A 14,707-nucleotide genomic window follows, 5' to 3' on the forward strand; every position below is an offset into this window, starting at 1 on the left:
TCATCACTTCGTTCTGATTTTTTTTGTATATGAAACAGGCTTCAGTGTGCCTTAACACAAATCTCTTGCATAAATCTGCAGATATGTAATTCTGGAGGATATAATTGTAATACTTTTTTGAAATTGCCATTCAAGTTATGATTGTGTTTATTCTACAACTGTTGTATTTTTTTAATGTCTATATACGGTATCTACGAATGTGCGACTGCTTGCGTTAAGGCTTAAGACAGCTACCCTGGGTTATGCAACGCGATTGCGGTACGTACAGTTCTTACTGCAACCGTAAATCGTAAAATTAATTATTACAGTATTCGTTTCCATGTTCGGATTGAAAGACGACGTCTAGTCTGTCGGCGTTACCCAGTATCGTTGCATTGATTACCGTAGCATAGTTGACACAATTACAATATTGTTTTATTGCCATGTTGCCTATCTTCCGAAGAATAAAAGACACGATAACCCTGTACACAAGTCGTCGTCTCAGTTACCAGTTTTGTCCCCAATGGAAACCGTACTGGGGTAAAGACTAGATAGCACTCTCAACAACAGCGAACTTTGCCGCGGGGGCACACATCACCACGTTGACATAACACTATCGGCACGTTCTACGTATACGAATCTACACAGTAATCAGAAGGTGTTTGATTTAGAAGCACTTGCGGTGCACAATCGACGGGCCGGACTCATCATATTCGGCTTTGCTGATCCACATTTGCTGGAAGGTAGATAACGAAGCCAAAATGGAGCCACCGATCCAAACGGAGTATTTGCGTTCCGGCGGCGCGATAATCTTAATCTTCATGGTCTGGGGCGCCAGTGCGGTGATTTCACGCTGCATACGATCAGCAATACCCGGGTACATGGTCGTACCGCCTGACAGAACAATGTTGCTGTACAGGTCTTTACGGATATCGATATCGCACTTCATGATGGAGTTGTAGGTGGTTTCGTGAATGCCGACAGCTTCCATACCTGTTATATATTTCCGCCAATTAAGCACCGTTACTTTCGCATTAGAAGTTATTGAAAAATGTACCAATAAAGCTAGGCTGGAACAAGGCCTCCGGGCAGCGGAATCGCTCGTTGCCGATGGTGATGACTTGTCCGTCGGGTAATTCGTAGCTCTTTTCCAAGGAAGAGGAGGCAGCAGCAGCAGCCATCTCTTGGTCGAAATCCAGGGCAACATAGCAGAGTTTCTCCTTGATGTCACGAACGATTTCACGTTCGGCTGTAATCAAATATTCACTTAGTAATGTATACACATTTTTCAATGTTATCATAAAAGTTGCCCGATAAATTAGCGAAAGAAATGTTTTCTTGGTTGTAATTAAAATATGTAAAAGGTCACGTACCGGTGGTGACGAAGCTGTAACCTCGCTCGGTCAGGATGGTCATGAGATAGTCGGTCAAATCACGTCCAGCCAAATCCAGACGGAGAATGGCATGGGGCAGGGCATAGCCTTCATAGATGGGCACACAGTGGCTGACACCGTCACCGGAATCCATGACGATACCGGTGGTACGACCGGACGCGTACAGGGACAGCACGGCCTGGATGGCGACGTACATGGCCGGGACGTTGAAGGTCTCGAACATGATCTGCGTCATCTTCTCGCGGTTGCCCTTGGGGTTCAGCGGGGCCTCGGTGAGGAGGACGGGGTGTTCCTCGGGGGCAATGCGCAGTTCGTTGTAGAAGGTGTGATGCCAGATCTTCTCCATGTCGTCCCAGTTCGTCACGATGCCGTGCTCGATGGGGTAGCGCAGGGTCAGGATGCCACGCTTGCTCTGAGCCTCATCACCGACATAAGTGTCCTTGTTGCCCATACCGACCATGATGTTCTGTAAGAAACCGGTAAGGTCATTATCCAGTTGCAACGCCCACCAGTTTTGAAAAATTCTTAATTTATTTCGATTCTCATTTTAAAAAATAATTAAATTTTTCTTCAGCTAAGTAAAGAAGTTATTTGATTAACCAAAATGTTGAATTAATAAAATACTATAAGTAAATGGTTAAACGAATAAATCCGTTACTAAATAACTGAGCAAAGCAATATGCAGACGCAGGAGACTTGTTGTTTAAATAAAAACGAATTGAATACTTCCATTATTTGTTTGTGTTTGGTTTGGTATACATTGAGAGTAATAATATTCGAAATTTGTAAATGCATTATTGTGAATATATATTTAAATCCGGACGTACAGCATGGCGGGGGCGTCCCACGATGGACGGGAAGACTGAGCGGGGTGCATCGTCACCGGCAAAGCCGGCTTTGCACATACCGGATCCATTGTCAACGACCAAAGCAGCAACGTCACCGTCCATTTTGGTAGATCACAGTTACAAGCGTTAAAAAAACTCGTTAAATAAAAACCTGAACAGCAAAACTCCTTTAATCGTCAACTAAATTCGGCATATGCAGACTGATAGGCAGACCGGTGTACTGTCTTGTGTTAATATATTTAAGCAAGCACCAGCTGAATCAATATTTGTTATCGGTACAGATGAGTTGCATGGTTGTTAGCAAGTCTTACAATATTAAATAGGTTGTGATAACAAAAAGCATGGGAACAGTACAGTCAGTACTGATAACAATAATATGAAATTTTATGCCCATATAAGGAAATTCTCCTAATTAAGACAGATAGTTTACACAGGTACGGACTACTTTGAGCTCCAAACAGTGCTTATCAGTTCGATGATAACGTTGATTTTGTTGGCTTATTCAGCATGCAAGGCTTGCAAGCTGTACAATCCTACAATACAGCTATACTATGCACTATGCAGTAGAAAGTTGCAGTTTTTATCGGAAGAAGGTGCAGTAATAAATGTTAACTAAATGCATCGTAAATTAATCACCTGTAAATTTTAATTACTCATACAGCCTTACAAAGAACTGTTCGTAATGGTGTACATGGTTTTGTGTTACATAAGGTGGGTAGGTGGTATTAGGTGGGGCAAGTTTAATGACCGGAAATTTTAAAGTTGTAGCAAGCAACACGTATATTATTTTCATCCAGTTATATGTGTACCGAAATCATTTGAGCTTTGCCAGCTACGAGTGTTATAGTGGCACTGGCAGACACATCATTCCAAGCAAATGTTTACGCGCAGTTACTCATCCTGTCTAAGCGGGTACTTATGTGTATTATATTAATTGTACATGCAATAACACGGATGGATGATAATAAGTAAAATGCAGTTTGTTAAATCAATCAATTCAACACCTGCTCAGAAAGGTGGAATATATTTACCAAGCTCGTTAAAGTAATAATAAATCCGGCCTACATTAATTCATTACCGATTACTAATGTACGGAAACCGGTTCAACGATAATATTATGCTGCCGACTGGAAAGAAATAAAAAATTCTGTGTACTTCTTATTCCTGTAACAGGTTGCGCAATACTATGAAATTGTAGTTTGAGCCTGCTTTGAGTCTTTTGTACCCGCATATGTGTCGTAAATTCGACTGACAAAATGACCTCGGGCGATTGTCACTCGAAAGGATAAAATCTGATGCGGCCAGTTGACCGAAATTAATTAGATTGTTTTGAGAAAACTGATACACAAATCTACCAACCATGCAGAATAAAAGCTGCTCTGTATACTTGTTAACTGTAACGATTATATTGGTCGGATGCAAGTCCATCACCGCTGCTCCACCTGGTGATGGGCCGTCACGAGATTCCCGTTACATTGCGTCGGATAATAACCAGTACAATTATGTAAGTGTCCGAATAAGAAACGGGCAAATAATACTGTATTAATTTTATGTAAACGCATTACTTCCCAGAAATCAAATGAAGGAGAGTTTGCATATCATAGTTAATCTGTGATTTTATGAAAGGGGAAACATTTTTTTCCAAATTAAACGATAAGTATACAAACGATACATATGTATCTGTGTTCACCAAATACGGTGCAATTACGTATATTGCTATTATAAAATATCTGTTAGTCATTAAAAATTTTCGCAAGCCGAACTTGAACTTTAGATATTATGCTAATATTATGTAATTATTAGCATAATATGCAATCATGTGGCGGTAATGACATACTCGTATACAGGAATAAATACCGTGATAAATGTGTAAGTGTTGAGTACACAATAATATAGTGTTGGGTCTAATACTGTAACAATTATGCTTTTAAAATCACAATGTCTTGGTAATGTTCCCAAGCAGTGTTCAACCTGATGATTTACTTTAGTGTAATATTAGTGCCATTTTCGGTGCTAATATGTACAGATGGTTCGCACGGAATACTTATACCAAATTTAATGAAATGGCAGTGCTTTAATTTTAACTTATTGCTATGATATTGTTGTAGATTACAGGTTTTCTCTTGGACACTCTTGTACGGCAAGCACGACGTTCAAACAACGGGCAAAACAAGCAAACATGTTGTTCTTGATTTTGCAGCTCGGCAACAGCCGTACAGCCAACTTCTCGGTCGACACCTTCCAGTCTCCGACCGGCCTGGGCCTGGATGCCCATATTCCTCCCCTCCCCAACGACGTCATGCAAGAAACGGGGAAGACGATCGCGGAGGGCATGGACGTGTTCCAGGATGCTCTGACTAAGTTCCTCGGCACCCTTTTCGGAACCGTGAAGGCGCTGAGTAAGAATCCACAAAAGAGTATCAACGTTATCAACTCCGTCATCGGGGCGGTTAATGCCGCCAGTGATGACTATCTCACCGCCGGCACCAGCATTGTGAATGGTTTCGATCAAGCTGTCATTAAAAACCGCAACATAAGCAACTTGTTTGATCCTGCACGTCCCTAAAATTGTTATACTTGGTTTTAATTTGCGCGTGAAGATGCTGGAATTTATTATGAATAAACAAATGGCTGGTTGCTAAAACTGTTCAAGCGCCGTCGGTACTGTCGATTACAGACACAGTCATAACACCGGTATAAAGGTTCAAGATGGGCTTAAAAAGTACTTGTTAGCATGTGGTTTTAACCGCGCTAGTCCTATGCGTCCTTCACATGGTCATTTTTTTCTCTTTGAACTACTAACACCGCAGAATTATATTACACTGCTGAGTTCCCAACAAACGATCAAACGATTAGGCAGAACATCTTGTATTTTGTTCTCGTAAAGACGTTTGAACACCTTTTCCGTTTGCGTTCCGCCAGCAATTTCCACCGACACAACCATGAAATTATTACTTTTTCTCTTTGTCAGCACTATTCAACGAATGGCTTGCCTTGTGCACGGTAGCAAATCACTAGGTGGGTTACAAGATATATAGGTTCAAAAAAAGAAGTGCTTCATTTTAACGCATGTTGCGCTAACAAATGCTTCGCAGTTTGAATTCATGCTGGCGATTCATGCACATTGGATTCGTTCTTGATGCACACTGATTGTCTATTTTGTTAATTAAATTTCTGAACCGACTGGCTGATGTCCCCATTTTGCATCCCTACATCAAGTGAAATGATTACAGTACAATGAAAATTATAACAGTACTATAACTTTTTTGTATATTATCGATGCTTTTGCAGACGAGCATCCGGTACTGGAAACCGAGTGCAATACGCCGCCACCGGTTATCCAAGCAGCCGCTGTAGAGTTACCCACGTTTTCCTTCCGCACCGACCAGTTTTCACGAGATGAATGCCTGGCGCACGCGGAAATGAGAAAAATGGAGACTCTATGGTGCAACCCCGTTTTTTGGCCACAGGACTGTGATCGGTCGAAACCGCAAACGTTTATGGCAGTGACCTACGCCTACGTGTCGTGTTATGACAGGAGCCGAGTCGAACTGGTATAAACATCACGCGGGGTATAAGTTTAATTAGCCCCTATCGGGCTGTTGACATGACGCTAAGAGAAGGAGACGGTCCCGCCGATCAACTCCATTCTGACGTAGTCGAACCAATCCGCCACCAGATCATCGACTTACGCGTGTACGTAATGGCACTCTCCCCAAGGTTAACCACAGCCAAGATTTTCGACGCTGGGATGCTATTGAATCTGTTACTCTTGAAAATTATATCCGGTAGCCGTTTGCAGATTCAGAAGAAGCATTTCTCGCGGATGCCGCAGATCCGACGGATAGCGTTCAAGCAGTGCATCATCGCCGTACTGGAACCGTACACCATTACTGACTTGCCTCATTTACAGAGCTTGTCACTGGAAGACGGAGTCGGTCTGCATCTTCACAGCATATCTGAAAGGAGCGATTGGGCCATAGTACGTTTCAGTGACGAGGAGTACTTGGAGTTACTTCGGAAACTACACAGTGACTGTGCGTATGCCTGGTACCGCAATTTTCTCAAGAAATACCCACGTCTTATTGCTTGCAAGGAGACAGGGGAATTGGGGGTTATAGGAAATTACCGATCACCAGCTGTTGATGTGGTAAACTTTTCAGGTGTGAGGAGTGTGGACTGCGCGCAAAATTTGACTGATTTTCAGATAAACAATATTGCCGGCCACGAGTATTCCTACAACACTTCTTGCTATGGCCGTCAATGCGAATGAGAATTTTCCTTTAACTGTGCATCAGTCCTGTCTGAGGCAATGTCTTTAATGATCAAAATTTAACTGAAATGTTTGATGAGTGTTTCGGCAAGTTCCTTTTTTGTTTTAAAATTAGACATCGAAATGTATGCCGCATTAGCCTAGTTCCGCATGGAAAGTTTTTATGATGCTGAGTAAACCACTTTTGCACGCCGTTTGATAATATTGTTGATCCATACATGTACATGTACCCCGTAATACGAGCATGCATGAATAGGGCTTACTGCTTACATTATTTTCTGACAATCATGTCCCAGAAAAGCGCACCACAGCTTATTATGTAGCGTAATTAATGTCGAGAGCACTTTGCCATGAATACGGTAGATTAAACACCATTCACCGGCTGATATTCTCACGCGATAACCATACGACGAAGTACGAACGATATGGATCTGTCAGCATAAATGGACTGGGGTTTTAAGTTTGGTTTTCAAGCGCAGTAACTTCTTTGTTGTATGTTCAGTATCGGTAAAACAATATAAACATGTGGACGAAGTATAAACCGTTATTTCAGTCGAAACATCATTCAACTCAAACAGCTGTTCCGCACGCCCAGATGGTGGCACGGTTTCTCAGATTCTCCGATTAACTCGAATTGCTGTTACATTAATCACACCATGTTACTGATCCTTAAGACCATAACAACAGTCCTTTTGCTTCCAGGCTGCTTTACGCACGGTGGGTCTCAAGCCTCCCATGATAATAAATTCTGCTTTGAAATTTCCTCTGTATGAAACAATGCACTATACCACATCTGCAGATGAACGGCCGGATCTAGAAATCGACTGTAATCCTGCACCAGCGACCACGACAGCAGCGCCTGCAGAGCCGACCGCGTTTCCATTTCGGACCGATCTGTTAACGCGAGAAGAATGCCTTGCATATGCACAACTGCATACCCACCGGAATATGTGCAGTCCGGTTCTCTCACCGCAACAGTGTGAGCCCTCAAAGTATGATCAGTACACGATAACACCACCATCCAGAACTTACATCGATGCCTCCTGTTCATGGGCGAATCGAACAGCGCTGACAGAAGTTATGCGGAGTATCAACATTATTAGTCCGAATCGGGCGGCTATCGTAACCTTTGCGGAACAAAACGACACCACCTGTCCGATTCATTCGGACGTCATCAATCCAATCCGTAACCAGATTATCGAGTTGTACGTCTTAGGATGCCGCACGACGCGTACCACCGCCAAGATTTATGAAGCTGGAATTTTCCCAAATTTGATACTGTATAAGCTCCAGTCCGGGCTGCGCTTGGAGATTCAGAAGAAGCACTTCACACGGATGCCACAGATACGAAGTATTCGACTGGTGTACTGCACTATCGCTGCGCTAGAGCCGTACACGTTTACCGATCTACCACACTTGCAGAGCTTGGAACTGGAGGGCAACGTGGGCTATCATCTGTACCGCGTGCACGAAACTCCCGATCGGCGCATCTGGGATCCCGAGATATTCAGCGACGAAGATTTCGAGATGATTCGGAAACTGCACTGTGATTGCTCGTACGCGTGGTACCGCAACTTTCTAAGAGAGAAGCCGTATTTAACATTCGGCAAGGTCAAAGGAGAAATTGGCGTTATTGGAAACTATGCGACGCCGTTTGTTGACGCTTCATTTCTCTCGGGTGCGCTTAGCGTTAATTGTACGCAAAAGTTGACGTACAACAATAGTAACGTCGGAAGCGAGTACTCGTACAATGTACCATGCTTTAACCTGCGCTGCTGATGAAAAGTGCACCTTGAATTAATGGCAGTCGATTGCCTCAGCCGTGCATGCCATCCGCGGCTTGCAAACCAGCCTGTAATGGTGTCAATATGTACTGTATTATGCGGTAAATTTCTTGGGTCACCTTGTTCCTGTACGGGTATTAAGCGGTGCAAGTTGCAACAAAGGTGGGATTTCCACTTTTGAAGTTGAACGTCGACCAGCTGGATAAGGTCATTTCTTTTACTTGTTGCACGTTTATGGGTAGGAGCGCTCATGTGCAGCAACGGTAAAGGGCCGCCTAATGACGACAAGGAGTAAAACCTGAGACTGACAAGCGGCATTTTCTGTTTGACAAACGAAACAGCCAGCAACCAACAGGAATGTTACCCGTGGCTGGGCCGTAGACGATACTGAAAATTAACGGCAATGGCTTCGGTAGTAATCTGTACAAGCCGGTGCTAACTGGCATAAAGTATGGCTGCGAACTGCGACAAAAACTTCGGAACTACCAGCCTGTGCGCAGTTCGGGTAGCACGGCATCACCAAAAGGCAAGAAAGACTTTGAGAGGGTAGAAAATTCTCTAACAATACCAGTAGTGCCAAAGGGCGTACCAAACGTAACTTTCCGTGTTTTGTACCTCTCTTCACAGATTCATTCAGCAGTTCATACAGATATTTTTATTAACCACCTTTTATTCAAAGTAAATTTAAACTAGTCTAACTGCGATTTTGCCGCAGAGCATTTGGCTAAGTATTTTTATTCGCAAGCTTTTCAGAGCGTTTTAAAAACGTTATATTAGCACGCTAGGACACCATAAGCATTTTCTATTAAAATACCCTGTTCAAAGCGTTAAGGAAGGAGAGAAGTGACAAACAAAGTTACAAAAGCCAGTTTTCAAAATGACCGTGATTAGGGAGCCAAAAGTAATATCAGCTGATTAATTTTTTGTTTCTGTAGTTCTTCGTTGAACCTTCTAATTTTTATTTTCTATAATTATTAGCTTATGAATTTTTATTTTTTATATTAGCTTAGGAAACAATTCATGTGAATAAAATATAATGAGTTCCATATTTCTTCAAATGGCGTGGGGACATAATAGGGAAAGTTACTTTTGGGACGCCCTTTGTATGATACAGCGGTAGCTCGTGTTGCTCTCAGTCAGATTACATCACCAGAATGAAACAATAATTTGACTTTCTCAAGCGATCGGTTTGCGACTGACCGATAAGGATCCTCTGAGTTGAAGATAAAATCAATGTTCAGAAAATGGCGAGTCTCCTTGAATTGGCTCGTTAGTCCTTACATTATTACATATATATGAAAAAAGGCATACATGCGTAAAGCATAAGGCATTGCTGTAATAATAACTGATACAAACAGAAGATACCCTTTTCACCAGAGAAATCATAATTATTCCAATTAAAAATTTACGCCGTACGTCCGGTTTCACCTTATTGGTTATGGAGACTTTAAAAATCAGCGCCCTGAAATTACTGCAGGCATTGCTGATCAACATCATTTTGCTGCCGCCCTGCCTTATGCACAGTAAGCATATTACGTATTTACTCACTCGCCCATAACTTTTAGCACGGTAAATATATTCTACCCCACTTATATTCCACTTTTACCAGCTATTTATTGTCTTTTTTTTGTGGTTAATTATTTTGTGGTTAATTATTAATTTTGTGGTAATGTTCGGTATTCCTACGGATGAAAGTCCGGGAGTCGCTGCAATGTTCACTGGGCCTTGAACGACACTACTTGGGGGGAACTTTTGTGAACCCCAGGTAATCGGGTATGTCGTTTCTCGCTGGTCGATGTCATATTTCTATTTTTGTGGAGCTGTTTTTCTGGGCTTTTAACACATTTGTAGCTCTTGGGTCCTGGTGAAATGGCGAAAGATCAACGATGTCAGTACTGCCAGAACCTGTTCGCCAAAGGCGCAGGGTTCGCCAACCACGTCAAGGCCTGCAGCAAGAAAGTTCATGCCCGACAGCCCTCGCTTGTTCCCCAGTCCGACTCTGACCAACACCCCCTTCGGTTTCTCCTGTCCGGGACACATTATACCCTCCCGAAGAGAGTGCCAAAAACAGTCCGACGCTCGTGTGCACAGGCCCTGACCCAACTCCTCCGTAAATGTGTACGTGATAACTCTTCCGCGTCTTGGATAGATTTGCTGCTTTTTGGTTCAAGAGCGCTATCTTTACCTGCCACGAAGTCACTCCGAAAGGAATCGCTGCCTTCCATTATTCAGAGGAACCTGACCGATCTATCTCGCCACCATCATCCTCCCCGCACACGTCCTAGCGGTGATACAACCCGTAAACGCGAATTGAATGAAGAGCGATTGACGGCTTTGGCCACATCCCTGTTGCAAAACAATAATGTGCGACGGGCTGTTGGAGTAGTAATGGGTGAAGACGCTCTTGCCCCGATGAATGCGGACACTCTGGAAGCCCTACGCGATAAGCATCCTCCGGAGCCCGAAGACAGTGATTATCCTCCGCCGCCTGAGCAGTTACAGAAGCCTCCTTTTGTCACCCCTGCTGAAGTTTTGCAGGCCGTTCTAAGCTTTCCTTCTGGATCTGCTGGTGGTTGCTCGGACTTACGGCCACAACACCTTAAAGATATGTTGTGTGGGCCTGGAGCGGTGGAAAGTGAACTGTGCTCTGCTTTGACTGATTTTGTTAACCATGTACTGCACAACGACATCCCCGAAGATATCAGGCCTTTCTTTTTTGGCGCCAATCTAATCCCATTGGCTAAGAAAGACGGAGGTATACGTCCCATCGCCGTCGGAGAAACCTTCAGACGTTTAGTCTCGAAAATGGTGAGCCAGAGGTGCACGGATAAGATGAAGGAGCTGTGCAACCGAGTCCAGTTTGGTTTTGGGACTAAGGGCGGAGCCGAGGCCATTATTCACGGGATGCGGGCCTATTTGGAAACTCCCCATACGGAAGCTCGGGTCATTGTTAAACTATATTTTAAAAACGCTTTCAATATGTTGAGACGGGACGCACTGTTAAGAGCTGTTCGTGAACATTTCCCCGCATACTACAGCTTTTTTTGGCAGTCCTATCGCTTCAGCAGTCATTTGGTGTGTGGAGAAGAAGCGTTGTTGTCCGCCCGGGGAGTGCAGCAAGGTGAGTTAGGTGACCCATCTGGCCCGCTTGGATATAGCCTAGCCACGTTACCGTTGTTCCCTGACTTGGACTGCGAATTGTATTTTGCCTTTCTTGATGATGTTACGCTGGCCGGGACCGTAGAAAAAGTGATGTCAGCCATTAAGCGGATACAGGAAAAAGCGGCGAAATTGGGTCTGGAGTTGAATTTCAGGAAATGCGAATTCTTTCCAGTCGTAACGAGCGATGCTGAAGAAGCGCATATCCGTAGATCTCTGCTAAGCTGCTGGCCGGAGATGTTACAACTAAGTGCCGAGAATTTCTCTCTGTTGGGAGCACGGATGACATCTTCTGCATGCGCGGGATTTTTGGCTGGAAAAACGAAGCAACTCCAAAATTTCGTCCAGCGTCTGAAAAAGCTACCGGCACACTACAGTCTCTTTCTTCTAAAAAACTGCCTCAGCATTCTAAAAGTTTTATACGGGTTGCGAACTTCACGTAGTTATGAACACGCGCAACTGTTGAAAGAATATGACGAAATGTTGCGGTTGGGGGTGGAGCAGCTGGTCAACGTAAAAATTTCCGAAGCTCAGTGGACGCAGATATCTCTTCCAGTACGGCGTGGGGGTTTGGGAACGCGACGCATAGAGACATTAGCTGTTTGTGCCTATTTGGCATCGGTGTACTCTGTGCAACACATCGTTTCCGAACTTTATCAGCCAACTGAGGAGTGTCTGACGAAAACAGCTCAGGAAACCTGGGTACAGCTGACAGAAGGTGAGATTCCGGCAGAATTCCTTCGAAAGTTTCAGTTTGCATGGGACAGCCCAGTGATTGATCGGGATATTTCCATCCTGATGTCATCCACTGAAGGCAACGACCGCGCTAGGGCAGTCTTGCTGGCTGCCTTAAACAAAGATTCGAGAGCGTGGTTAAATGCGTTGCCTGCGCCATGTTTGGGCACCTTCCTAAGGGACGACGATGTGAGAATTGGTGTAGCCCTGCGCTTTGGATTACCGGTAGTGGTGGCACACAATTGCATCGCGTGCGGTACACAAGTCGAAACCAATGGTCATCACGGGCTATCATGCAATAAATCAACCAAAGGACGATGGGCGCGGCATAAGGAAATGAACAGCATCGCAAAGAATTGTTGCGAAAGCGCTGGTTTTCCTTGTCAGCTGGAACCGACTGGGCTATCCAGCACAGACGGGAAAAGACCCGACGGGATGACGCTGATACCTGTTCGCCAAGGCAGACCGCTTGTTTGGGATGTAACAAGCTGGTGTACTGTTGCAGATTCCCACGTCGCCGCAAGCTCGAAAAATCCGGAAGTGTGTCCCAACTGGCAGAAAATTCCAAGCGCCGGACGTATTCTTTTTTTGAATACGGTTACCTCTTTTATCCCCTGGTTATTGAGACACTGGGAGTTTTTGGCCCTGCCTTCAGTGAAATGCTGCATTTCATGGGCCGCAAGATTCGGGACATAACGGGCGAAGCGCGTTCTACTGCTTTTCTCAAGCAGCGTTTTAGTTTAGCTGTTGTTAAGGGAAATGCTACGGCTGTTTTGAGTACATTGCCTTTTAATCCGAGAGAGGATAAGGATTTTGGTTGTTTTTTTAATGTTTAATTTTTAACTATTAAGTAGTGTACCAGCGCTTGCAATTATTGCTATTTGGGTTGCTATTGCCAATAAAGGTATTTATTCTACCCCTATTAATATCTATGCTCACCTTGATTTATGTTTCTAGAACAATTTCGCCTGGTTTTTGCTTATACGTATGTACTTTATAGTACATTCTTAATAGATGGGCATACGGATCTGGAAACCGATTGCAATATCCCTCCAAACATGTCTCAAACGAATGTTGTGGACCCAATAGCATTTCCGTTTCGAAGCGATCTGTTGACACGAGAGGAATGCCTGCTTTATGCCAACTTGAGTCATAACGGTGCAATCTGCAGTCCGGTTTTCAGCGTCCAAGAATGCGAGAAGTCATCGAACGATGAACATCTGTTGACACCACCCTCTCGAACATACATCGATATTAGATGTTCTTGGGAGAATCGTACTCTTCTGAGCGATACTACGAAGAATATCCATTTAATCAGCCCAACACGAGCTATCATCATCAAATTGAAGGAGCGCAACGATTCTGTCGATCCAGTCCATCCGGAGGTCATTAGCCCGATTCGAAACCAGCTCATCGAGTTCCGCGTCAGAAGTCCGCACAACATTCATCAGTGCCAAGATATACGACACCGGGATGCTGCCGAATTTAATACTGCTCAGGATTGAATCTGGGTTGCGTTTAGAGATCCAAAAGAAACATTTCTCGAGGATGCCCCACATACGAAGCATTACATTCGCGGACTGCACTATTGCAGCGCTGGAGCCGTACACTTTCACTGATTTACAACAGTTGCAGAGCTTATCGCTCGAAGACCGCGTCGGTTACAATCTATATCAAATCGAGCACTATGATGCCTGGGCGCAACCTGACTTCTATCCGGACACACTAACTCACTAAGTAACGCGAGTTTGGAAGTTTTCCGACAGTTGCACTGTGATTGCTCCTACGCCTGGTATCGCAATTTCCTCAAGCGGAAACCCGATCTAATTTCCAGCAAGAGACAGGGCGAAGTTGCGAAAATAGGTAACTATATGACACCTTCTGTTAATATGGTTTTTACAATTTCGGCAGCTGTGCTCCGAGTTGATTACGCGCAAAACCTGACTTTCAGCAATGTGGGTCGTAATATGGGTGGTAGCCAGTATTCTTATAACACATCTTGCTATAATTTGAAGCGTTGATGAGAACTTGAGCTTTTACGGTATTATCTGTCTAGAGCATTTTCTAAGTCGTTGTTTCTCGTTGCTTTTCTAAGTCGCAAGCTTTGGTGGCAATCGGAAAACGGTGTGCGGTAAGATTGGAATCGAGTTCTTAGCGCTTGCAAGTTGCAATGATTACTGTACATCACGATCACAAAGTTGTGTGCCAGTAGAGCCTCTTATTTTAATTTTGCAGAATCAGTTGATACAAAATTTCAGGGTTAGAATTGTTTAATATTATGAACACTGAACTCAGTAAAAGTATTGTGATGCCACATCAATTGCAGACAGTTTCCCGCGCCATCTGACATAGAACATAAGTAAGTATTACAATAAAAATGTGGCAGTCCTTACTTTTGCGGTGAATTCACTGTTATTACAGTATATGATTGCCTACTGTCTACATGGAGCATTCGTGTAATTCAGTGTAGAACATAAGTACGAGGTAGATTTCTCAATTTACTGTTTAAATGGGCGATGGAGCGATTTGAATTTC

At 43.8% G+C, this 14,707-nt stretch overlaps 4 protein-coding genes across 7 annotated transcripts; 3 read left to right on the forward strand and 1 right to left on the reverse strand.

The window, feature by feature from the left end:
* Positions 1–398: 398 nt before the first annotated feature.
* Positions 399–2,487, reverse strand: LOC129594617 (actin, cytoplasmic 1-like). The gene is made up of 4 exons (XM_055491366.1): positions 2,201–2,487; positions 1,353–1,839; positions 1,037–1,228; positions 399–972 (listed from the first exon to the last, which is right to left on the reverse strand). Exons 1-4 carry the CDS (start codon positions 2,321–2,323, stop codon positions 647–649), a joined length of 1,128 nt encoding a protein of 375 aa, XP_055347341.1. The 5' UTR covers positions 2,324–2,487; the 3' UTR covers positions 399–646.
* Positions 2,488–3,534: 1,047 nt separating this feature from the next.
* LOC129594689 (uncharacterized) lies at positions 3,535–4,865 on the forward strand. Its single transcript, XM_055491461.1, has 2 exons — positions 3,535–3,725; positions 4,422–4,865. Exons 1-2 carry the CDS (start codon positions 3,582–3,584, stop codon positions 4,785–4,787), a joined length of 510 nt encoding a protein of 169 aa, XP_055347436.1. The 5' UTR covers positions 3,535–3,581; the 3' UTR covers positions 4,788–4,865.
* Positions 4,866–7,009: 2,144 nt separating this feature from the next.
* LOC129594667 (uncharacterized) lies at positions 7,010–8,562 on the forward strand. The gene is made up of 2 exons (XM_055491433.1): positions 7,010–7,211; positions 7,294–8,562. The coding sequence occupies exons 1-2, from the start codon at positions 7,151–7,153 to the stop codon at positions 8,271–8,273; spliced, it is 1,041 nt and encodes a 346-aa protein (XP_055347408.1). The 5' UTR covers positions 7,010–7,150; the 3' UTR covers positions 8,274–8,562.
* Positions 8,563–9,583: 1,021 nt separating this feature from the next.
* Positions 9,584–14,550, forward strand: LOC129594623 (uncharacterized). Of its 4 annotated transcripts, none has more exons than XR_008691213.1 (2): positions 9,584–10,396; positions 13,187–14,550. XR_008691213.1 is itself a non-coding variant. In XM_055491374.1 (2 exons), the coding sequence occupies exons 1-2, from the start codon at positions 9,717–9,719 to the stop codon at positions 13,675–13,677; spliced, it is 576 nt and encodes a 191-aa protein (XP_055347349.1). In that variant the 5' UTR covers positions 9,584–9,716; the 3' UTR covers positions 13,678–14,550. The 4 variants fall into 4 exon arrangements, 2 of the variants coding, with proteins under 2 accessions (XP_055347349.1, XP_055347348.1); XR_008691214.1 differs by having other exon boundaries at positions 9,584–10,051; XM_055491374.1 differs by having other exon boundaries at positions 9,584–9,801.
* Positions 14,551–14,707: the final 157 nt, after the last annotated feature.

This window comes from Paramacrobiotus metropolitanus, unplaced genomic scaffold (genome assembly GCF_019649055.1).
Source record: "Paramacrobiotus metropolitanus isolate TYO unplaced genomic scaffold, Prichtersi_v1.0 Parri_scaffold0000070, whole genome shotgun sequence".
NCBI lineage: Eukaryota > Metazoa > Tardigrada > Eutardigrada > Parachela > Macrobiotidae > Paramacrobiotus > Paramacrobiotus metropolitanus.

Bases quoted from the DNA above. Each gene is read 5' to 3' on its own strand.
- LOC129594617 (XM_055491366.1), bottom strand. From the start codon at position 2,323: ATGGACGGTGACGTTGCTGCTTTGGTCGTTGACAATGGATCCGGTATG. The intron at 1,840-2,200 runs GTACGTCCGGAT...GGTTTCTTACAG, and splicing joins TGGGACGCCCCCGCCATGCT to AACATCATGGTCGGTATGGG. The intron at 973-1,036 runs GTACATTTTTCA...AATATATAACAG, and splicing joins GTTCCAGCCTAGCTTTATTG to GTATGGAAGCTGTCGGCATT.
- LOC129594689 (XM_055491461.1), top strand. From the start codon at position 3,582: ATGCAGAATAAAAGCTGCTCTGTATACTTGTTAACTGTAACGATTATA. The intron at 3,726-4,421 runs GTAAGTGTCCGA...TTGATTTTGCAG, and splicing joins ATAATAACCAGTACAATTAT to CTCGGCAACAGCCGTACAGC.
- LOC129594667 (XM_055491433.1), top strand. From the start codon at position 7,151: ATGTTACTGATCCTTAAGACCATAACAACAGTCCTTTTGCTTCCAGGC. The intron at 7,212-7,293 runs GTGGGTCTCAAG...CCACATCTGCAG, and splicing joins TCCAGGCTGCTTTACGCACG to ATGAACGGCCGGATCTAGAA.
- LOC129594623 (XM_055491373.1), top strand. From the start codon at position 10,148: ATGGCGAAAGATCAACGATGTCAGTACTGCCAGAACCTGTTCGCCAAA.